The 26,243-nt window shown below is 34.4% G+C and overlaps 1 protein-coding gene across 2 annotated transcripts; it reads left to right on the forward strand.

Moving 5' to 3' along the window:
- The first annotated feature begins 2,385 nt into the window (after positions 1 to 2,385).
- On the forward strand, positions 2,386 to 23,236 carry LOC115442923. 2 transcript variants are annotated; one of them, XM_037438451.1, is made up of 19 exons: positions 2,386 to 2,632; positions 3,384 to 3,691; positions 3,989 to 4,168; positions 4,662 to 4,800; positions 5,384 to 5,601; positions 6,099 to 6,248; positions 6,910 to 7,042; positions 7,393 to 7,511; positions 7,771 to 7,902; positions 10,046 to 10,160; positions 16,845 to 17,062; positions 18,199 to 18,384; positions 18,732 to 18,870; positions 19,250 to 19,473; positions 19,891 to 20,043; positions 20,618 to 20,750; positions 21,322 to 21,443; positions 21,955 to 22,074; positions 22,591 to 23,236. In XM_037438451.1, exons 1-19 carry the CDS (start codon positions 2,572 to 2,574, stop codon positions 22,765 to 22,767), a joined length of 3,027 nt encoding a protein of 1,008 aa, XP_037294348.1. In that variant the 5' UTR covers positions 2,386 to 2,571; the 3' UTR covers positions 22,768 to 23,236. The 2 variants fall into 2 exon arrangements, with proteins under 2 accessions (XP_037294348.1, XP_037294349.1); XM_037438452.1 differs by having other exon boundaries at positions 7,783 to 7,902.
- The last annotated feature ends 3,007 nt before the right edge of the window (positions 23,237 to 26,243 follow it).

The raw sequence follows: 26,243 nt of genomic DNA on the forward strand, positions 1-26,243 counted from the left end.
CTTCGCAGCCTTCATGGTCACTAAAACCGCGATAAAATCCGAAAAATAGTTTAATTTTAATGTTTAACATTCGCGTAAACATAAGAAATCATTATAAAATACTTACCATTTAACATAATAATTATAATAATTATTATTCGCTGAGACAGTGGTATTTTAATGAAAAACATTTATGTATCGGTTCAGTAGTTTTAAGTAATACCTCTCATAAACTTAGGAGTTGTAATGTTTTATTTTATTTAGTTTTGCTAAACCATGCACTTTCGATCAAGTAATTAAGAAAGTATTATTGAAGGTATATTTTAATGAATATGGTTTCAGATTAAATTTGCTATAATTGCCTAAAGCCAAGCTGGAATACTTCATGTCCTTCCATGCGAAACAAAATACGAAGCCTTTCTTATTTACTGGCAAAGATCGAACACGTATCAGTGCCGAAATTTATAGTTTTATTAATACGTGATGGTATAAAAATAGAAAACATAAAATATTATTCAGAAATTCCATAACTATCACCTGACTTCGTTTTTGGAAGCGTTTCCTTACACTTAGTGACGTTTTGTTAAGCGCGATTAGTTACAAACTTTACGCGCGCCTTATACCTTGCAAAACTTATATACTTCATGCCCCTTATATTCATCAAACGCCTCATATACTTCATGAGACTAATATAAGTTCTGCGCCTTATATACTTTTTTTATTGCTTTGAATAACATAACGAGCTTGCTGATTGGGTGATGGTAAGCGATACGACCACCTATAAACAGTACAAACACCATTCAACAAACTTGATTTAAAAAATATTGTTTAGTATTCCACCATCGTGCAACATGAGTCTTATTATGTTCATTAGTTACACTGGCTACAATGTTCTTCAAATCGGAATACAACAGTGACTACACAATGCTGCTTGGCGGCAGAATTAGACTTTGCGGTAGTACCTACACAGGCGGACCTTCACTTATGAGAGACCTACCACCAGTAAACTTAATGTAACTTCAGGCCATATAGGTAAATAGGTGATTTTTTTAAACTCTTGACTATACAGCTTACGAAGCTGTCCTTCGAATAGAACCCCCGTATTTGAAAAAAGACAGATTCGCCCCTATTATAGATGGAATAGGGTCCTCGTGTTTTGTAATAGTTTATACATTCGATTCGTGTATCTAATGCTGGGCTCAAAACAGGGTTTTCCTTTACACACCGGGGCTAGCATACTTTTCTTTCACGGCAGAAAAAGACAAGGAGTTATCTTTTCAGACAGACGATAGTCTACCGAGTATGGAGGAAGAAAAAACATATTTAATAGTTATTCAATGACGTTATTATATAAGAAAAGAGTGAGTGAATGACATACATGATTCTATATGGCGCTGAGACAAATCAAAATTAAACAAAATTACTTTTATCACTGATCTCATATTTGTACGTGATAGTTAGATATAACAATGTACACCTGAAAATATGCATATGAAATAAAATATATTTTGTCTGTTATTGTAAAGATAAGGAACAATTACATGAAGTAGTAATTTGCTTGAGCCTGGATACAATTCAAGCTGGTTTTCTAAATTTACTGTTACCCCGATATACTAATATACCAATTTGGCCCCTGATGGTAAGTGGAATGGTGTCCAATAGAATGTCGACTGATGAGAGATGATTACCCCTCGGCAGTCGACACAATCATGCTGGCATGTTGGAACCGGATATAAACAGACTGATCATCGACACATTTGACATGTCTATTAGTGTTCAATTTAGTTTGACCTGTACTACACTTATAATCAGATTTTCAATAGCCATTTTACCACACAGAGCTAATAATTACAGACAAATAGATATTGTTCCTTTATGGAAGGGAAAGATGTGTCAGTGGGGCCTTAGCCTTTTTTTTATTGCTTTGAATGACGAGAGGAGCTTGTCGTTCGCCTGATGGTAAGCGATATGACCGCCCATAAACAGTAGAAACACCATCCAACGCCTTGAATTGCAAAGTATTGTTTGGTATTCCACTGCGCTCGACATCCTGATATATGAGAGGTCAAGTCTTATTACGTCCAGTAGTTACACTGGCTATAATATAATGATCTAAGTTATTGGTAAAGTAACTGGCATATATAATCAACATTTATTATGAGAAACGTGGCTATGAAGGCCAGGCGCCGTCAACATTTAATTTTGTATTACTGTGAAACTGAAAGATGCGTTAGTAGTCGTATTTAGCAAAGTATTTTTACTATATTTTAATGCAACTCTACTATTGGCACTTAATAATAAAATAAAGCTTATGATTAAAATAGCTAAGGATCTCATGAAACATAACATCAATATCATACAAATGAAGCCGCAGGAATAATATATAGTTGATAGGAATTTCGTATATTAAATGTTGTTTTCCTCATATAATCAAAACCATTTTCTTCTTTACTAGTGTTTTTTGCTATTTCGATTCGCACATGTTAGAATTAAATTACGGACTTTAAAATTTTGTTCCATTAACAATACCGTGTACTGTTTTATATAAATGTATTAAATTCTTATGTAATCCAAATTTATTGTAATTTAAAAATGGAAAAAACTGCAAATGATTATTATAAAGTACCAACTAAGGAATTGTTGAAAGATCCAGGTATGTTAAACGGTATTTCTTTCTTCATAGCACGTTATTAACCTTGTATCTCAGATTAAGGAGTACAGTTCGTTGCCACCAGAGCTTTATATTTCAAAACGTTTGAGATATTGCTATAATTTATGGTCAGTCATGTCGTTTACCATTTGGGAAGATATTTGCTCGTCTATTTAGTTTAATATAACATGTAAGGATTGGTGATGAGCCTCTATAACATCACAGGACAGATATAAACTATAGTTCCGCTCTATGCTGGTGGTAGGATATATTTTATATCGGATAGCGACCGCCGTACACAAGGTGTTAAAACTCGGCATAATGGCCCAAGCAAGTGTCGAATTCTAAGATCAGATTGTGTATATCTGGTTCCAATAGGCCGGCAAAATTGTGACCACTGTCGAGGGGTAATCATCCCTCGTCAGTCGACATTCTATTGGACCCCACTCTACTTACCATCAGGTGCAGTGGGGGTCACTTAGCCGTGCCTTTATAAAAAAAAGTATCCTATCGCTTCGTATTGTAACCCTCATCAGGGTAACCCAATGGTTTCTAAGTTACTAATAGGTATATGAAATATGTACCTTTGTACAAGTTTTTTAATCAATTGCACAAACGTAGGCAATTGGCATAATTATAGTTTATGTAATACATATTACAAATATATTAAATTTGTCGGTCGAACTTCAACAACTGGACGACGACCAGTTAAGATAATTAAGAATTGTATACCAATCAATACACTTCATTCTAGATGCGGAAGTCCCACCAGCCTATGGTTACGGAGTGAGACATATCCAACTCGTAATATTCACAATTTGTCTCAGCACTAGTTTCATTGCTAGAGGTCATTTAGGGGTCTCCATAGTCGCTATGACACGTACCCCAAACCTTGAAGAGACACTCTTAACTAACTTAAGTGACGGTGTACAAGGACATAGTAAGAATCTCGTTTTGGAAAATGTTAGTGAAAATATAAACGTATCGGATATCAAAAGTATTGAATTAAATTATACTAAAATGAAAACGAACGTCAACGATGCTGCCAAGTGGAATATTGAAGTAAGTGTGTACCTGTAAGCTTTATTGGATAATGAGTATACTTAACAGAAACAATATTTGCGTCTGATATTTTAATAGGAAAAATATTTTTGAGCCAAAAATATTATGATTCAATGATCTCTCGAAATAGCAATTTATAAAAAAGAATTCGTCCCTTATTTAGACATTTTCATGAAATAATTGGCTTTATGTCAAGCAAGTTGCTTGTTTGTTGAGCCACAACAACTTTAAGATAGTTAAACTATTCAGAACTATATATAATTACAAAACTAATTCATTTCAATACATTTTTTCCAGACTTATAACTGGTCGAAATCTGTCCAAGAGATGGTGTTGGGATCCTTCTTCCTGGGCGATACGATCATGATGTTTCCGATGGGAATGGTGTGTCAGCGATGGGGAGGGAAACTTCCATTTCAAATATCTTTATTTATTAACGGGATTATATCTTTTGCAACGCCTTGGTTGACTATGTGGGTAAGGAATACATAGGTTTATAAAATCTCCAAAGAATTTAGCAGTGGTGTACTTAATATAGATAGTCGTTCATCCGGACCTTAAGTATTGATATTGAAATCTCACTGGTTTAACATAAGTTATCCTGTGGCAACTTAACATAAGAGCATTAAGTCTTTTGGCATAAGAGCAGTAAGTGGATCGCTTAAATATAGTAAATAGAGTCGGCACAATTTTATCGTCAATTTGATAGTACTACAATAGCATGTTGATAACAAAACTTGCCTAATGTTTTCAGGCTTCTGACCGAGTCAAAATATTTTTCCTTATTATTGTTAAGATAGTTGAATGCCTATTTCTCTTAGTACTATCTAGATATCACAGTCGATAATCACATCAAAATATTTTAGGGATCCGATCTTTAAAGATGAGAAACAGAAATTAAAGAGAGGGTATAGATTATACTCCAGCCTTGTTTTTGGTAATCTAATGGGAACAGTATTGCATATTATAGGGTGGATGGAAAGCAGTATGCTGTTGCCGTATTATCCAAGGCCTGTCCCAAGCTGGTACATATCCCAGTGTACAGATGTTACTTGCTAACTGGGTCTCTAGTAGCGAACGGGCGACTTTGAGCAGTTACTTGTATACGGGTAAGTACATAATAGTTTTTATGTAAAGCATGTAGCTGAAGAGGAATTATAAGAGGCTAACCAAATAGAGTGAAGTGTGCTTTGCTACGTATAAGTAAACGTTGATATTGGCAAGGAAATGGTGAGTTCGCGTCTTCAGCAACATCAATGACTACATTAGATGCATTAGATACATTAGATGTCGGTTTTAGTTTAACCGCGAGACTCCCAACTGAGTTGGCATTGATGTAGTTCTACCAAAAATGAAAAAAAAAACGCGTTTGTTTAACTTTAACTATGTAGTATAGTTAATTCCGTGAAGGTTAAGTCAGTTTTCGTTACTGACACGTGTATCAGAAGAGATCTGAATAAATACCACTAAGATAACGCCACGAGAAAATATACACAAGCCTTGGACAACAATGCGAATTTAAATATTTTATGTAAAATAAACAGCACTGCTCCTGATGGTAAGCGGAGTGGGGTCCAAAAAGAATAAAATTAATCAATGCGGCAATAGCATGAGTAACAATTACTATTATAGTTCGAAATTTATAGAAAAATTTTAAACTAGGAATAAGCTGCTATATCATTTTCTCTCCAGGTACGACTTTTGGGAACGTTATAGCCTTCCAAATAGGAGGTATTCTAGCTGAAAGCAGGTGGGGTTGGCCTTGCACCTTCTGGACAGTTGGAGCAGTATGCTTTGTATCCTTTATTCTGCTCACTGTTTTTGGCGCAGCGACTCCTAAGCAGCATAAATCGATATCTCAGGAAGAGAAATATTATATTTTAGGAAGATTTAGCGATGAAGTTGTTCGGGTAAGTGCTTATGTAATAACTGACTTTTTAGTATAACATATAATTAGGATTATGTCACGTGTATTAAAATGTAACATCTTATGTATAAAATGATTGTGGAGTGCAATAAAATTTGAATTTGAATTTGGATTTACTGAACAGTGTGATGTAAGCTGTGAAATATCATTTTTGTACCGAGACCGATGCTGACGCTACATTTATTCCGCAAAAGGATTTTTACTTAAATAAAAACCCAGGTTTTGTGAAGGTTTGTTTTGTTTTGTGAGACAAAAGTTTGTGATAATTTACACTATCTGTAACAAGCATACATATGAACTTCTTAAGGGATATACATGAAACCTAACACATAGATAACTTAAGTTCTGTATTACTATTATTTCATCCATAAAAGTGCAGAACAGATTTTGATTCCAAGCTTTTACTCAAAGGGGGCTCCCAGCAGAATTTAGTACTTATCCCAAGTTCTTGATTAATTGAGTCTATAACTTTATTTCCAGAATCCGAGAGTCCCATGGAAGGCGTTGCTTACATCTAGGCCTGTTTGGGCCTCATTCGCGACCCACGTGGGTAGCGGGGTGGCTTTTGTGTTCTTCTTCACTCAAGTTCCTTCATACATTCATTATATTCTCGGTATTGACGTTAAGAGCGTAAGTAGCAAAACAAAGTCTGATTAACTGTATTTAATGGTCTCATAATATGATACAGTAACATATAATTGTTACAAAAATTACATCTATATTATAAAAATAACCCTGATGAAAGCCAAATTAGTTTGCAAAGTAAAATTAACCTGTTCTATAAATACTAGCAAAGTATTCATAAGAAGTAATAGCGGAGCCTAAAATAATCTTTAAGCAGAACACATTTTCATTTTCTCGTATATATCGCGTAGTCGCAGCCACCGGTAGTCGGTATTGGTGTCGGAACGGTTACGTTTTTTTTTTTTTTTTTAAATCACCGGTGTAAAGCCCCACTGTCGACATTCAGGATCATCCTAGCGAGCATTTCATCGAGTCTCTAACCCTATGTGCACGCCATACGGTGGTATGAAGAAGAAGACCATCACTAACTGTGGTTGGTATCACCACACCACCCAAAACGAGCGGTAGCCTTCTTCGGCGCATACAGGACAACCTCGGAGTAACTAGTAGAACTAAAATGGCATTGTGGGACCATTCCTGTCGCTAATACGTAACTTTGCTTGACCACAGATATAAACATAACGTGCCTGAGGAATTACCCTTGTAAAAGAAAAATGCCATCTCCCGAATGACAATGTAATTATTGTGAAACACTCATTTATTTCAGAGTGGTATTTTGTCCTCCTTACCTTACATGGCGAGTTTCTTTACAAGCATTGCTTTTGGGATAGCATCAGATTTCTGCACAAATAGAAATTTGGTCAGCGTGAAAAATGCAAGAAGAATCAACAACTCAATTGGTAAGAATATATTCTAGATACAACAGTATCTATATAGGAAAGGCTGTAGGCGCCGCGTAGATGCTATCGACACACTGCTACAAAATAAATAAATATATATATATGTATGTATAAAAGCGAAAGGTTGTCAAAATGTTTGAATGTTAGAAGCTAACGCAGAATCAAGCAATATCTAGATTACATACAATCGCTATGAAACTAATCAACAACCATGTGATCGACATATGATTTAACTAAACAGGTTAAAGTAAATAACGTAATTATTGAAGCAACTGCTTCTTAGCCCAATAAGCTTTCAAACCTTAGTGCTCTGATTATCCCTTCGAGGATAACATATTTTTTTCTTACAGCTCAGATCGGCACAGCAGTATCCCTTATGTTAACTTCCTTTGCGACCAGTATTACGGGAGCCATCACATGCCTTGTGCTCGCGATGGCGTGTCAGATGGGAATCCATGCTGGATGGATGGTAACTACTTGACTGAATTTAATCAAGGTCTAAGATTTCTTAATAATAAAATAAATATTTCGTGCGATTAATCTTAATCTATCTTAATGTATTAATGTTTCATTTATTTTCGGTTTAATCAAATGGAATATTGTCCTGGTATTTAATTAAATACGAGCAGTAATTGCTTTTTATTTAAAAGTAATTTATTTGTTACTAAAATTATATATTTAAGGGTCTAAGTTCTGCATTAATAGAATCGTCCATTTTTTAATTGTAGTCCTTTTTAAAGGTGAACCACATCGACCTGGCTCCAAACTTCACCGGCACCATCATGTCCGTCGGAAACGTTCTGATGAACATCTTCGTGCTGCTAATCCCCGTGTTCGTCTCGCACATAGTCACTGATGTGGTACGTACATACTATATACATACAAAACAAGGCCTTATTGCCAAAAGGTTAGGCGATAGGTCATTAATTCTTTACCAAGCTTATCCTACGATATTTTTCGGGGCGATCCTTCAACAATTTTAATATCATAATAATTTCTTATGTTGACGCGAATATTCGACATTGAATTAAATTATTTTACGGATTTTATCGCGTTTTTTTATAATATATTTTCTCCTGACGTTTCGAAGATTCGTTTCATGGTCACAGGGGGGGGGGCTCAGTCTCCGTAAAAAGCGGTCTCAGTAAAAGACCACGATAAAGTCTATAAAATAGTTTTATTCCAATGAAAATTAGATTTTTCTTATCGAAAATCATAAAAATATAAATAAACTTACTTCTAAATGCGAAAGGTTAGGAAAATGTTTGAATGGAAGATGCAAACACAGAAACAACTGAACGGATTTTAATGTTTTTTGGCACACACGTAGACTGTATTTATAGGCTACTCTTTATGCCGATAACTGCTCTCATGGGACATAATGGTATTTTAATCTTTTTTAAAATAAAAAGGTGGCGCTAGCGTCATACGCTGTTTTAGCAAGTTTTATGGCAGGTAAATATTTTTATTAAAGGCAAAGCCGCGAGCAGTTGCTCGTGTGAAATTAAATTAAAAATATTTATTCTTGTTAAGTAAAGGTTTTTTAATTTTTTTTCTTTTTCACACTTCTCAGTCTAATTCAAACTACTTTTGGTAATCATTTAAAAAAGTAACCTAGAAATTAAACATTACTGTTTTCCTTTCTGCAACAATAAAGTCTTTCAAAAGGAACTAATAACGTTAATGCTTTGATAGAATCTTTTTCCGCTCTCTTGTGATGACAAAAAACACGTTGATCGTTCGACGCCCTTCAATTTTTTTAATACCGGTTAAGACAAAGGAAGAGGGAAACAAAAGGCTCCATTGAGTGGAACGCGGAGTATTGTCCACCCTCAGGGAAATAAACTTGATCGATACATACCCTCCCTACACCCTTGCGTTGGAAATGTGTACAATGGGCTGGGTTTTTAGTTTAGACGATAAATACTGACTGATTCCAAAAGTATTTGTGACTAAGTTTTTAGTTGTGAATGCTTTAGATGTTATAAAATATATTTTTCGTGTCAAACTTCTTGCGGATACGCTTTGTTTTTGTTCTCGAGAAAAACAATAAGCAATAGCATTAAATGCTAGTGGTAGGTAGATAGTGCGGCTTGAGCTGATTTTAAAATGTATACCTATGTGTCAAATTAGTAGGTATGGACGAACTCTCTTGATGGGTTACAAAAAAAAATTGAGATTGCGTTTCTTTTCATATAATACTGAAGTAATTTCGAAAACTGACGTTTCTAAAATATTTTTAATAATGTATTTGTAATGAATAAACTCAAAAAACGACTTACCTGTTTTTGATTAAATTTATTCTTTCACTAATAAGAAACTATATCATCCCTGAGTGGCATTAGACTTTTTATTCTAAGAATGGGCATAACACGGGCTGAGCCGCCAACAATAACTAGTATTTGATATGTTTAGTCATTATAGTTTAATTTAGCTTTATAATTAATATCAGATAACTAACCTGGCCATGTTACAGTGTAATACTTCGGATCTTTGCCGGTCCGTCTCCATTGTCTCTACCCTCTTTGTTAGCCAGAGCTTGTTCCTAAGACGCTGGTGGTTAATTATAATGTGAAATGTAATATACACCTTGTAAGCTACTCTTCGTATTTTAACCTTCCTCAGGCGACATTCTGTACTAACTACACGCCATTTTATTTCGTATTTTCGCGTTCATACTCTTGGTATATCTTTTGTATAAACGTCGTAAGATATTATGATATTTAAGAGGAACCAACCTTACTCTTTTACATTTCATGAAATTGGGTTACGGAAGAGGTTTAGGCAGAGGCGAAACCAGTGCATAATTTATTGAGCCCGGATTCGTTTCTATGAACTGAGAAGGAGTACTACATTGAAATAAAATTACCTATTAGAGTTTTCCGGAACAGTGGTAGTTTGCTATGAGACCATGAAGGTTGCGAAGTCTTCGAAACGTCGAGAATAAAAAACATAATACGTTACTACTACCAATGGGTCAAGAATTAATTTTGTTTATTGCAGAGGGACCCACATCAATGGCGCGTGATGTTTGGAATAGTTGGTGCACTAGCAATAGCCTGCAACGCTGTCTTTGTGATATTTTTAAGCACTGAAAGACAACCATGGAATGATGAAGGTATTTTAAACATTAAATTATTAAACTGATTAGAAACAAATTATATCTATTTTTACTGACTACGGCAAGGCAGGGTAAAGATTGAACACCTATGTTCCACGTGTATGTATTTATTTTATATTCCGTTTTAATTAATTATGCCTTTTTTAGAATTAACAAATGACAAATTATACATTAACTGATTTTAATTTGCAGATTACAATGCGGTAAACGATAAGGAACATAAAGAAAAGGAAGTGAATGTTAAATAAAATTAAGACACACTTTGTAATTCATAATATGATTATTAAAATAAAAACTTGTATAATACCGTTATTCTTATTCGCCTCTTCTGACTTTTTTGAAAAACTGAATGTAGCAGTGCCGTAGAGGGGACAATTTCAAAAAGCAAAACTACGTTATACTATAATAGTTTATAGTAATTCATGGTAACTTTTTAACAAGATAGCGAAGCTGGTGGAATCATAACGACAATTGAAAGGCTAACTGATGGAAGCGACATTATTTTCAAAAAAACTTCACCAGGCTAAAAAACACACACAAAAGTTAAAATGAAACTATTTTTCGGATTCTATCGCGGATTTAAAATTAAGTTTTCTCCCGACATTTCATTTAAATAGATAATAGTTGATTTTAAATATGTTTGAAATTTACTGTCGCATAAAATGTTGCTTAAGCCAATTACCCTGTCAGTCGTCGACATTAATATATTGATCATTCCCTACTGCTATAGAATGAGGGGAAGCATATTATATTATTTCGGCAAACTGATCCCAAAGTTTATGCCGTAGTAAAAGGAGATTTTTTTATAAGGACACGGGAAAATGACCCTTTTGCATCTGATGGTAAGTGAAATGGGGTCTAATAAAGTGTCTGGATGATTGCCTCTCAGCAGTCGACACAATTATGCCGGAATATTGAATATACACAGGCTGATCTAAGAACGCGACACGCTTACGTAAGCCACTATAACTATCAAACATTTCGATTTTTTATATCAATTCTCAAACAAAATAGTGGCCTACTGAAATATTTTCAAATAAGGACCGCACGATAAATGTTTTTTACATACAAATATCAACAAAACAAAATGTTCCACATTGTTATTCAAATTGAAATGACATGCTCCGGTGTAATTTAAATTTGACAACGAATGGTAATTGGAAATGGCGCAATAAAATTGGAAATAAACAGTTTTTGAACTATTCCATTTGCATTCGATTCGAATCGTATGAATACGAACGAGATTCAATGGTAATTGATCAAAAAAAGCTTGGAATTACATCTCTTGAATGAGAAATGATTAATGATATCTTTTAGAACACGGTACGTCTCTTAGTCATCAGAATTAGCTTAAGGCCGCGTTAGGGGAAAAATATCCATCGGTGATGTTACCTCCTTGATGTTTGCGACAAAATTTATACTTGCGTTACCGGATGGCTATTTTCCCATTACAAAAAAACTATCAAATTTATTGGATTTCGAAAAGCCAGATTCTCGAAACCAGCTACTAAGGCAGATTTTCGTTCAACTTCTATTGCTTGCTTTGCAGACCAGCACGAAAACGCGAGTCAGCAGGACAATCCGTTTTAGTCGTATTTTAGCATGTATACGGTTGTCTTTATTAAGTTCAGCAGTGGATTTCATGTGGCTGATGATTATGGTGAGATGTAGTCCTATCATGGTAAATGTTATGTTTAAAAATACTAAGGCTGGCTTTAAAGATGTAGGAAAACATCGAGAGGAAACCTATACATACATATACTTGAGAAGTTCTCTATAGAAATATCTTAGGGAGTCTGAAGTCTACCAATACGCACTAGGTCTGCGTGGTAGACTACGGCTTATTCCCACTAAGTAATAGAGGAGGCCCGTGCCTAGCAGTAAGACAGTATATACAGAGCTGATATTACTATTATATATAATAGTAATTATATACTAAGGGCCTGTTTCACAAAATTCATGTAAATGTTTTCCGCAAGCTAACGTGCAAGACAGTTAGAGCTGAGCGTACTCTTATTTTTAATAATTATAATGGAGCTTGGATTTTATATTTAGTCGCTTTATATTATATTTGATAATTAGCTTACTCAGAATTGTGAAATTGGCCCTATAAGTAGACATTCTTTGCAATCTACCTTTGATTTCAAATATTTCCACCAGTTGGCTGTCAACGGACTCGTTTCCACGAAAAGATAATGTCTCAATGTAGCTGCGTAATTTCTATTTGTGTGAGATAACATTGATAAAGTTACACAACAAATAGTTAAATTGCTTTGACGTGGAGTAATTTATGAATTAAGCCAAAGAATAAAGAAGTCTTCATTAATAAGGAATGAAAGGATGAATGTTGAATGCATCTAAGAGGATAATAAATAAATAAAATTACACATAGGGCAAAACTATGCTATGTCTCTGGGTGACTTCGGCGAGTAAAATCTATACTTATAATAAATCTGTAGAGAGGTCAATTCTGTACATGAAATATATTTCCAAAATAATTGTATAATAAAGTCCCAATTCATGACTGCATCAACTTTACTACGAGTTTTACTTATGTTTAAAGCGCATCGTCAGCCCTTTTAAAAACATCGTGTTTATTGATTTTATGATCTTTTTTTCGTTGTTTTTTTTTTTTCCCAGTTGTGACAGTGAGAAATGGTGTGATTGTAACTGTCTATTCGTGTACTTTATGTTTTTAGTTTGTTACGGCGCGTCGATAGCTAAGGTAACTGGAGCATTTTCAGCAAATGTGAAAGATTTGTCTTAATCCACATTATATTTAGGATTATAACTACTAGTGCTATCTTAAAAAAAATTGTATCAGTTTTGCTCATGGCTCCGTTATTACTCGCTATATTAAAAGACTTTAAAGAACTTTGGGTTTAAGAAACAATCAGTTATCAACTTTGTAATATAATCATCATAAAATTATACACTCCTTTACATTCAATCAGATTTTTTGGAGACCCAACAACCTATTTATTAACAGAATAGAAATAATACACTTAACGATACACATATTATATAATATCTATTTTTATCATAAAATATTAAAAAATAAATCTTCATGAACAATTTTCCGACAAACACGTTTTCTTTAAAGTTCTCTTACATCTGCTTCTGTCAAATCTCCATTCGTATAGCAACCTGTTTAATTAAACGTTATCATTATAATGGAATTTTTTATGGAAAGGAATTTTGTGTACATACTTATTTTTAGTTTTATTATACTTAGAAATCTACTAATCTTTCCTCCGACATAATATATTAGATATCAGTTTGTAAAGGTGTCTGAAAAGCTAATAAATTTGTAGCAAAAATCAGTTAACAGATTTGAATAGAATTTAGCAAAAATATAGACGAAATCTCCGATTTATTCTCTTTACTTTTTATCTCGGGAAAGTGTAATATTTATTTTGGTAAAAGTTATTTACGCAGACAAAGCATTGAGCACACATTTGTATCTCAGTTGCACAATTTTCGCTTTCATTACTCGTCTACTGTATAAGAAATCCGTTGAAAAAGCAAATACAATAAATTGTAAATACGATATGGAGTAAGTTTTTATTACTTTATCAAATAATCTGATAAATTCATTTTCCTATCTACAGTTAAGTGCTCTAAAATTAGAGATAAATTTAACAGAAAGTACCACTGATCTGAGTGTAACAGCGAGATCTAACCATGAGTAGCGCAAAAGAAAGAGGTGACAGCTGTGTCCACCAGCAAGAGACTGAATTTAAAGGTAAATAATCTTTAATCCTATTGACATATTTCATTGTAATTAGTAATTAGATACTGTGTAACAATGTATCCAAACCAGACCGCATTTTTTACTGGTTTACGTTTTGTAATCTCTGCTGTTTATGTGTCTTCTTTTGGTAATGTATTGCTTTGATTGACTGTTGTAATATTAATAATAACGCAGTTTTTATACTGACTTTTTCTGTTGTCAATGCTGTGTGTAACTGTAATTGACTTGCATGTTTGTACTATTGTATTATTATCTCTTATTTAATCTGTATATTAATATAAGCTCTATATTATGTACTTTCCCACTGCTGGGCACGGGCTTCCTCTACTACTGAGAGGGATTAAGCCTTAGTCCACCACGCTGGCCTAGTGCTAATCGATAGACTTTACACACCCTAAAGATTGCTATGGAGAATTTCCCAAGTATGCAGGTTTCCTCACGATGTTTTCCTTCATCGTTAAAGCAAGCAGTCATGCACAAAGAATACACACATTTGTCATGACCGCAGACATTCGTGACGGCAGTCCATTCCACACCGAACTGGGCTATCACCGCTATATGTTTATAAATAAATATGAACGGAAGCGTCGTGAGTAATTATTGAGTGAGAGTAATAATGTTATTAATATTTATAATCATTTCGATCACTCATTCTCACGTCGGGCTAAGACAGTTTGATTATCTGAATCCTGGATTACGTCAGGGGCAGTTGATAGTAAAAACTATGTCAAAATGTTTAATTTATGCTTTTATAGTCGAATATTGGATGAAGGAGAATTTTATTAATACCTCAAGTTTAGTGAACCCTTAAGTTCAATCATTTAATGAATTCAATTTTAAACACAGCGTTAATAACAACCTACCGATATACAGTGTAATTTTTTATTAATAAGATCTTCTTCTTTGACTATATTTTTTGTATAATTAAGCAAAAGTCGATGTAACTTTAATATAAGTTAATAAGGTAATTTTTTTTTATTCAAACATCCTAGTAAGACTTGAGCCACAATTTCGGTTTGAAACAGAATCGCACTTTTAGATGTAATTATAACTGTAAACATTATGATAAAATGATTTCTTTTGTTTACTCAAATGTTAGACAGGTCACGGGGGGAACAGTTATGACAAAATTGATTTTATCTAGTTAAAACTAATTCACTTTTGAATAATAATAATTCCTTATCAAACTACACAAAGAAAAAAAATATTACTAGATTATAACAATAGCAATTCAATAGATTCAGTACAAATTTTTTGAACATTTTTTTTTTATTACTGTGAATGACGAGACGAGCTTGCCGTTCGCCTGATGGTAAGCGATACGACCGCTCATAAACAGTAGAAACACCATCCAACACCTTGAAATACAAAGTATTGTTTGGTATTCCACTGCGCTCGCCATCCTGAGACGTGAGATGTTAAGTCTCATTTTGTCCAGTAGTTACACTGGCTATAATATCCTTCAAACCGGAACACAACAGCGACTACACTGCTACTTGGCGGCAGAAATAGACATTGGTGTAGTACCTACCCAGGCGGACTGTCACATATGGCCTACCACCAGTCGAAAAAGAGTTTACACCGTAAACTAATGCTAAAACAGTCACGCATTTTATTTGCAATTGAAAATTTAAGTGTCTGTTTCACAAATTTTAATTGCCACATCGTATTTAACAGGTAAAATAGATAGTTCGAATTTTATAACTATTTATTTGTAAAATGAGAACTTTCTAGATTGTAACGTTTGTATTTATCAGTTTATACATTTATATGATGAGTGGAATTTACTTTCAAGTTGTAAAAATGGCCCTTAACTTTTCAATGGCAATAAATTTTATAATAATCCCAATATTTCTCAAGTCACAATGTTCTGTTCAATCGATTTCACTTATTAGGAATATTTATCGACTTCCTAATTTGATATTTTAAGTGCTTTATTCTAATAAGTGCCACTTAAATGATTTATATTTTTTATTTCATATTGTTCGCAAAATAAACCATTTAGTACACTCCTTGTTCCAATAAGGGTTACGGATTCAATAGCTTATATTTTATAAAACTTGTACTCCTATCTCAATTACTATTTTCTAAGCAAAGTGATCGTTCTACTTTAATTTGCTTTTAGTTTTCTACCGTTTTAGTATAAAAATAGTAAAAAAAATATTTAACTGCTTTTTCAATTTCGTGGTTCAAAATGGAAGGTCCGCACTTATATTATTGTAGTTTATAGATCTGTCTCTGCTGCTCACCTGCATGCTGTCTCGTTGTATGATATTTTACGAAAGAGTGGAAACTTTATTATCTCTTTAATCAGATGTTTAATCATTCTTAATTGCTTTATTTTTGCAAATGTAATTTTGATCACTTATTATACAATAATGATAAGGGAAGCCACTTTAATACGAAAGTACATAGTGTAATCTCTATAGCATTGTGGATGGTTATGGGCTGGCGTGATAATTTTGAAAAATCAATTCTTAATATTATCTGTCTGTGATTTTTCTTTAATGGGGAAATATAATTGTATGTTATATTTGCTTCAAATAAAATCAAGGTATAATAAGATTGTTTCAATACTAAACTATATTCTTTTAATAGGTAATACAGTAAAATACCTTTATCATCATCATCATCATCATTACAGCCGGGAATCGTCCATTGTTGGGCATAGACCTCCCTCAATGAGCGCCACAGGGACCGGTTCTGGGCCGCCCTCATCCATCAGACTCCGGCGACCCTCACCAGATCGTCGGTCCATCTCGTGGGAGGCCATTGGCCATCGTGGCATTAAAATAGCTTATTAATATTATATAACCTTAAATCTATACTATTATATGAAGCTGAGGAGTTTGTTTGTTTGGCTTGAAACAAACTCTTCAGCTTTATAATATATAAATATAGATATAGGTATATGTTCTGTCTTATAGTTTCAGACTGGGGTTATAGACATCAGCAATGCATTATCCTGTTCTTCACTCTCACAATCGCCTACAGCATGAGATCGTGCATGGGCGTCTCTCTAGTCGCCATGACAGTTCACGATTACCAAGCCAAAGAAAATACCACGCTTAACAGTACGGCAGGCGAAACTGGCGAAGAATTTAAGTTGGAAGGTATACTTAATATTTTGATGCTATCGCCTCCGGTAAGTGTGAAATCAATTTGCTTTCATGAAACATTCATTCTTGTAAATATTAAATAAAGAATTCCTTAATACTTTCATATTTCTTTTAGCGTAATGGACGTTTTTTGGAAGTGATGATGATTTGATTGATGCTGTAATAAAAAACCAGATTATATCGGGTAATTCAATTTTGGTGCCTACAATTTCTTAAATATTTTCGTATCTAAAAATATGTGAAAAATTTTCTTGGGAGGGTACCCATCATACCTATGTGTATACCAATCTTACCTGTGGTAATTATAGCCCACCATCGTGGCTTGTTGAAGGAAAAATCGTGAGGAAACCTGCATACCTGAGAAATTCTCTATTAGGAATTTTCGAAGGTGTGTGAAGTCTACCAACCCGCACTAGGCCAGCATGGTGGACTAAACCTATTCCCTCTCAGTAGTAGAGGAGGCCCGTGCCCAGCAGTGGGACAGTATATAATACAGGGCTGATATCTTATATCGGACAAACAAAAAGAAATATAGGGACCCGCGTAAAAGAACATATAGCTGACGTGAAACACCGACGCTCGACGAAGTCTGCAGTCGCTGAACACTCTGAAGGAGGCGCCAATCATTATCTGCGACTAGACAAGCCACAAATCCTCGCCAAAGAACACCGATTCTTGCCCAGGATGATTCGCGAGGCTATTGAAATTAAAAAACATCCTAATTTCAATAGGGAAGATGGTTGGAAGCTTGCACAAGCCTGGGATCCAGTTCTACATTTAATTAAATCGGAACCCAAAAGACCGGCTGCCAGACTTCAAGACACTGTGAGCTCATTCTGCGTAGATCGGACCACCAACAGCTAAAAATTTAAAAAAAGTTGTATAATTGTAAAATGTAGGTAGATATTGTAACTTTGACTTTGCGGATGAACAACACCTCAGTCCCCCCCGTGACCATGAAGGCTGCAAAGTCTTCGAAACGTCGGGAGAAAAATAAAAAACAAAAAACCGCGATAGAATCCGAAAAATTAGTTTAATTTCAATGTCTAACATCCGCGTAAATATAAGAAATCATTATTATATATACTTATATACTACGTATACTTCGCACCAAGTGCAAAGCGTTGTTAAGATGGAAAATAATAATCATCAATATTTTCAGTATCCAAAATTCAAATGGAGCAAGAAAATTCAGGATACAGTAATAGCATCATTTCTTTGGGGCTACATGATCATTCAAGTTCCAGCTGGGCAGATGGCTCATAGATTTGGCACCAGATATCTCCTTTTTGGAGCCATGATGATAAATTGCGTTGCGTCGATACTCTTTCCCATAGTAGCTTATTATGTAAGTACAGAGGTTGTTTAGAATAAATTTGCTTAGTAGTAAGATACATTGTAACATAGCCTTGTGCAAGAGATTAAGTCCTATCTCAGTGTTCACCAACTTTTTAAATAACTCATTTGTAAGATTTCAAGCTTCCAAACCTACCAGTGCAAGCTTTGCATATTCCCGTCGTGCTAATACTGTGTTTAGTAGGTTGAAATACTTTTTAGTAGTAATATTACAAGCAACCTGATTGCTATAACTTCTTTGAATTTTGTGTGCATTAGGTACAGTAGAGTAATATTGTTCAAACTATTTTGTACCTATTTTATTCTTTCCATCTCTAATTGTTCATAATGTATACCCAGGGTGGTTGGATCTGCACCGTTATTGTCAGAATAATCCAAGGCCTCAGTCAAGCGTGTATAATTCCTGGTATGCATACATTTTTTGGGAGATGGGCGCCTTTGAATGAACGCGGCAGATTGACAGCCTTGACTTACGGAGGTTTGTTAAATCATTGAATTGTTATATTCCTAACTATAATATTAATTTAATTATTATCAAAACTACTCTAATATCTAAAACTACAACAGAAGAATCGAAACAACAAAAAAAGGAAAATGTGTCGGCTCGAGTTCATAGGTAAAACCAACGTGCCTTAGTAAGCTACGATAGCTAAGGGTAACAACGGGCCAAAAATATTCACAATATTAATAAAAATAGATGTACTGTTAAAGACAGAAGGAAAATTAATTGTAAATGGCATTGCATTCTCTGACAAGTTATCAGAAGAGTTACCATCGAATGTAGCCATAATTTTACCATCAGTAAGGCAGAGAAACCATTACAGCTTATATGATCTACTACTATGTTCTTTTTTCAGGTCAAGCATTAGGGACAGTTCTTGGTCTGCCAATGACAGGGTTCATAGCAGCATCTCCACTGGGATGGCCTGGTCTGTTTAGGTTTTATGGTATCCTGTCGGGTATTATCGGTGGAATATTGTGGTGGTTGATAGCTGATACTCCAGGTAAACATTCAAAAATATCTGCTGCAGAGCGAAAATACATAGAGGACGGACTTGGACGGAAAGAAGGATACGAAAATGTGAGTAGTAAACTTCATGTAGATGATGAAGTACAGTGATTATATATAGATATAGGAAGAAAAACAACTTTATTGTAAAATCTCTATAATATGTCTTTGAAAACAGCGTCTGCACTTGTAAGTCAAAATGGATATAAATTCACCACGGAACGCTACTTGGATATTTTTTAAATGCTCCGTCAATTTGCAAAACTCAATCCACTTTTATTTAATTTACTCACAGAGACAAAAGTAAGAATTTTGTCTGACATTACACGATTGCTTTGATGTCACTTCAATACTGCCACGACATCGTATCGACGCTCTATTCTGTTATATAATTAAACAGAATAGAGCGTCACCGTTCCCACTTTTTGTCACTAATAAATAGGAAATATTGATATAAACACAGAACCAAACAGATAGTTATATTCACAGAAAAGAATGGCTGTACCTTGGTCGAAAATCCTTCGCTGCCGTGGAGTATACGCGATTATAGTGGCACATGTAGGCCACACTTGGGGTCAACTGATCCTCTACTCGGAAGTACCCGCCTTCATGGATAAGGTCATGGGCGTTAATATCAAAGCGGTGAGATATTTTGTATTCTGTGTTACGTAGCAGTAGGCCTATTTTGCAATAACTGGATCAGTTAATATTATACTTACCAAATAATAATATAATCCAATTTGGATGGTCCGAACAAAGTTAATATTGTAGCTATATTCTAAACATTTATTAGCTTATTCTTAGTCATTAATAAGAACACTATCCTCGGTAGAATCATAGTTCAATTTACTAAATATAAATTTTCTTAATTTTGTTAGATTAAGTGGCGTACTGAGCTTATAATCATCTAAGAAAAAGATGTTTTGGTTTTGATCCACTGAAATGAACTTTTATATAAATTGACTGATAAACTCTGGGGCAGTTCAATGCCGTATATGGTATCCTAAATCCTAATTCTGTTAAATCTAATAGAAAGTGGTGCTGAAAAACTCAGAAATAATGGATTGTTAAGGAACAAATTTGATTTCCTACTTTTACCATTATAACGCAGTAAATATTAGGTTATAATGGTAAGACTCTTGGTTAATTATTATCCGTTTAGGTAAGTATTGGGTTTAAGGTAGTGCTGAATATGCTGTTTATTATTTTGTTACAGAACGGCTTGCTCACTGCACTCCCCTTTATGGTGATGTGGTTTACCAACTTCTTCTTCAGCTGGATGACTGACATGCTCATTGTGAAAAAGATTCTCAGTGTCACCAACACTAGGAAACTCGCCAACACTATTGGTATTGTATTTATTAAAAACAAGTCTCTTACCAGCCATAAAAATATTCCATATTTTCAAAACCTAAATATACACTGTGCCTTTATCTCCGAAAGGGTAGGCAGAGGTGCAATCGTATTGGGCACAAATTTCAAAATTCGAGTCGATACCAATCATAAACACCCAATATCAATTTGTCAGATCCAGGATTCGAACCCGGGACCTTAAAGCGATATCGTACCTCACACGAAAGAAACATAAAACACACACACAACATCACGCATTTATCCCCGAAGGGGTATGCAAAGGCGCAACCAGTTCACCCACTTTTCGCCCAGTGTGTTTCGTCCCATGATGTGATAGGCGAGCCTATCGCCATATCGGGCACAAATTCCAGACTCCGGGTTGATACTGAGCAGGAAAATCCAAATATCATTTGGTCCGACCCGGGATTCGAACCCAGGACCTCAGAGCGCTGTCGTACCGCGCATGCAGTACAACTACGCCACCAAAGCAGTCATAAACATAAAACATCATACACTATTTTTGTTAAGCATATAATATTGTGTAACCATGAGCCCTTTGGTTTTCAGGCAGCGTCCCAGTGGGTATAGGACTAATAATCCTGGCGTATGTACCAAAAAATATATACGTGGTTGAAACTCTGCTGGTGTTGATTTGCGGTGTTAAGATTGCAGGTCATATGGGTTTCCAGGTATTAAAATTATATCATGTATCTAACAAAGTAATCTAGTAATATACTAAATATCTAGCATAGTTTAAGTAATTGCCTCACAGAAGCTATGCTTAATATAATGTAGGTACTTGATATGTGGTGTTTTCGACAAAATACCCCAGAATACTTCCGAAAAGGTTATATTTTGTCACCAACTTGTGATATTGTATTTAAGCTTAGAGTCTAAATTGAGAAGTTTTTTTTTTAATCTTTTTAAAACCTTTGGCTAGAGAACAATTTTCACAATTTATCTAAAATGAAATTGTTTTCATTTTTAATTATATTACGTATTTTTAATTATTTTTTGTATTGTCGTACTTGTGTACGACAATACAAAAAATAATTAAAAATACGTAATTCATTGATAATAAAGATTATATTTTTCGCTGCAACATATTATGTGAATTAATATAAATACATACGAAAGATTGCTGTATACTAAAAATATATTTTTTATTACATTTCATAAGACATTAACTGCATCTTTCAGGTGAATCATATCGACATATCTCCGAACTTCGCCGGAACGTTGATGAGTTTGAGCAACTTCATCGCGAATATGATCAGCTCTATTGCACCCATCATTGCGGGCTTTATTCTTACTGACGTGGTAAGTAATAATAAAATAGTCCTTGAAATTATGATATCTGTTGGAACATGTTTAAGATCTCTTTTTATAGAAGACAAAAAAACCTAAACGATCCTGATTAAATGGTCAAAATACGAGAAAAAATGTGAATGAAGAAAAGGTGATCTTCTTCATTATGATTCATAAAATACTTATTATAAACCTCTTCGTAATGAGCCACGTTGATAATGGAATCTTAACTTTTTTAATACGTGGGCTATGATGATGATGCTCCAGATGTCGATGAGTGTCGACTGACGAAAGCTGATTACTCCTCGCCAGTCGACATAATTATGCCAATCTGATATGGCGTTTACGTGAGTAACTATGGTATGTTTTACACCTTGTTTACGGTGTTCACTGTCCACGCAAATATTCTACAACCAAGAAGTGTCCTGTTTCACAGAAATGCTTTCCGTTATGATTAAAATAGGTGAAATTAGTTTTAAATTTATAAGACACTTATTAGTGGCTTATGGATTTTATAATTGTTTTCAGACAAGCGAGTACCTCTGGCGACAAGTGTTCTTCTTGGCTGCTGGCCTTTACTTTGCCACTGCCATCTTCTACCTCGTATTTGGGACTGCAGAAAGAGCTGAATGGAATAATCCGGAAGATGAAAAGCGCGATAGTGAAGAAGTATTGCCTATGATGAAGGAAAATGAAAATAAGTAAATAGTAATTATTTTCAAAGGCTCTGAGATGGGTGATGGACAGCTGTTTGGTAGTGCTATTTATATTGCCAGTATCCATGCGCTGAAGAAACCAATTATCATCATACGAGCCGTTAGCTCGCATACATAGGCTAAATTATCATGTAGCCATTATTTCAACTCTTAAAAAATGTAAAAGTATTCAGAAAAAGTAGACCCTTATAATGTTTAAGATTAAAGATTTAAATATTTTTAATTATTGAAAATCTATGCTACCGTTCAGCCAAGGCCGTAAATAATGAAGAAAAGACGCAGATAAAGTAGCTGAATTATTGCCTCGTTGCTGAAATAAGATTATTTGTAATATTTCTATTTTTAATTTTGTTCTACCAATAAAAAATCTTTATTTCTTTCTATTCTTTTCGAAACGTTGCAAGTATTCTATTTTTTTGAAAGTATTTGTTTAAACAATAGAACTTCTTTGGGATTGGGTTGTTGTATTAATTTTATTCATATATAATATAAAAATAAGATCAGCCCCGTATTATACAGTGTCATTTTGACATCGCGTTACTAAATGAAACCACACACTTATCTACTTGGAAATAACAATTTACAATAAGTTATTTGAGCCGTAGATGTAAAATAAAATAGTGTAGGTTTCGAACAAAATAAATATCAATAAAAAGTATTTTTTATATTAAGCACCCTAAAGCCACTACTACTATCCTAAGAGAATTAGTTGTAGTGGCAACATCATACTTTCAGTCAGAAATACATCCACGCATACGCCATATTAGCTTTAAACTACAAAATAATAAAAAAATTAAAATCTAAAATCAGAATTTTTCGCAAAAATATTACTTATTAATGTATGATTTTTGGCATTACGTCCGCAAAGGTGAAGACGAGTATATGATTTCATTTAGTAACGCAATGTCAAAATGTCCCTGTATACTGCCCAATTGCTGGTCACGGGCGTCATCTACTATTGAGCGGTATTAGGCCTTGTCCACCACGCAGGCCTAGTGCGGATTGGTAGACTTCACACACCCTCAAAATTCCTATAGAGATCTCCTCAGGTATGCAAGTTTCTCCTAATGTTTCCTTCACTGTTAAAGCAAGTAATAATTCACAGAGAATACACACATAATTTTTAAAAAGTCAGAGGTGTGTGAGTTCCTTGGAATTTTGAACCTGCTTAAATTCGTCTCGGCAGTCCGTCCCACAACTAATTAAGCTATCGCCGCTCTTTATTTTTAGTTGGTATCCCTAAATTTCGAGACGAGCATGTTGCGAACCATCATTTGCCTGGTCATAACAAATAGCATTTACTGCGCAGGATGGTGTACATAAATCTTCAGCATTGCGTTCATCATTATTGTCACTTCTTGTATTAAGCCTCCTACTGCCAAGCTTCATTGTGCTTTGAATTTGAACACAACAGTACTAGCAAAATAAGAAAATATACTAGTTCAAAATTGGCATGAGCAATAAAGTCTTTGAAATTGGCAGAGAAATAACACTTTAATATTGATAAAACAAAACATTCAACAAACCGTACAACACACATTTCCAAAATATTCCGCCATTTTTCAAACTACAATTCTATAGTTTTCGTCACTAACAGCGAATACGTTTAACTTTTATTTAAAATCAAGATTGTTTTTATTTCTAAAACTACGGAGTCAAAGGTACATTTTTATTATTGAGCAGCACACATAGAATAATTAGGCATCATTAAACTTTAGATCACATGTCTTGAACGCAATACCATGCACTACTTTGTGATTAAACTAAGAACACAACAAAGAGAAAGTGTTATTATTCTTTAATAATAATAATAATAATATCAGCCCTGTATTATATACTTGCCCACTGGTGAGCACGGGCCTCCTCTACTACTGAGAGGGATTAGGCCTTAGTCCACCACGCTGGCCTAGCGCGGATTGGTAGACTTCACACACCTTTGAAATTCCTATAGAGACCTTCTCAGATGTGCAGGTCTCCTCATGATGTTTTCCTTCACCGTTATTATTCTTTGCCTTTATATTATTATTGGTATGACGTTTTATCTTAAAAAAAATCGTCATACCAATAATATTTAATTCTTAAAAATTCAACATAAAATCTTTTGTGTCTAGCAATTTCAAATCTATTGAAAGAACTACCAAACATGTAAATTCAAAACAAACTCAATCGGCTCGTTATCGAGCACCGATTGATTCCATCCAGTGGTTTGAAATAAAAATGTATTCGCATGAAAAGTCTGCGGTGCCGGTGAATCGTGAATAATATTTGATTTTGAGCTATGGTACAGCTGTTCAGTGTCCGGGTAGTGGCCGGGCTATTATTTTTTACGGGTCGTTTGAGAGTCACACAAAATTTATATAAAAATATTGTGAAGAAAACCCGATAAAATAGAATTGAAAAGCATAAACCAGTAAAATATTCCTATTGGATATTGAAGGCTAATCATTCCAGTTTCGTCTAGGTTCTGAAATCGCCGCATGTTGCTGCTCTTTGATAGTTGCTTAAGTAAGGACAGTATTATATATTTATTTTATGTTTATTAAGGACTAGCTTATGCTCGCGGCTTCGCCCGTGTGAAGGAGTTTACCGGGATAAAAGTCCTGCTATATATTTCCTCGGGATAGAAAGTAGCCTATATATAATCTTTCCAGGGTCTTTAACTATCTCCATACCAAATTTCAAAAAAAATATCTAATTCAGTAGATTTTGTAAAAATCGATAACAAACAGAGAGACAAAAAAGGAGTCTGTATTTTATAATATGTATAGATTATAAGTCTTATTGTAAAACCAATTAAAAATAAAATTCTTTTATATATGAACCCCCGTCTTGCATTTAATTCGAGCTTATTCCTACCACTGTTCATATCACACGGTCCCGCCACTGACACTGCACGTCGCTATATATCTAAAGTTCCTGGTTCGTTAACGCGCAATACATAAAACTTCATATTTGCGGCTGGACTGAGTGTAAAGAATTCATGGAATGGTCAGTGAGCTAAAGCCTTGTTAAGAAAGGAAAAATTGGGTGTTAAAGAATAGATGAATGTGGAAATATAATTGAGCCGAAAATAGTAATATAGTATGATGGAAGCATCTTTTTTAATTAACTTTATTTTATTAGTCTCTTCGGTCTATTGGCAGTGTAATTATGATAGCCTGTGATATTCAGGGCATTTTTATGTTTATTTCATTGCGACACTCTTTTGTTGACCTAAAATAATATGTCAGGATCTATTTTAGCCAGAGCACAGTACAATCATAATACTTTTAGTTTCAGTAAACAATCTAAAAATATTATCATCATACTAGCTTGTTGCCAAACATTCCCCCTTTTTTAGCAGTTATAGTATTTCCTTTTTCATCTGCAATCTTTTTAACAATATCTGGCAACTTCATACTGCCAAATCTGCCACTTGATTCCAGAATTTTATCAGACAATGGTGCTAGCTGGTCCATTCTTGTT

This window comes from Manduca sexta, chromosome 14, assembly GCF_014839805.1.
Source record: "Manduca sexta isolate Smith_Timp_Sample1 chromosome 14, JHU_Msex_v1.0, whole genome shotgun sequence".
Lineage (NCBI taxonomy): Eukaryota > Metazoa > Arthropoda > Insecta > Lepidoptera > Sphingidae > Manduca > Manduca sexta.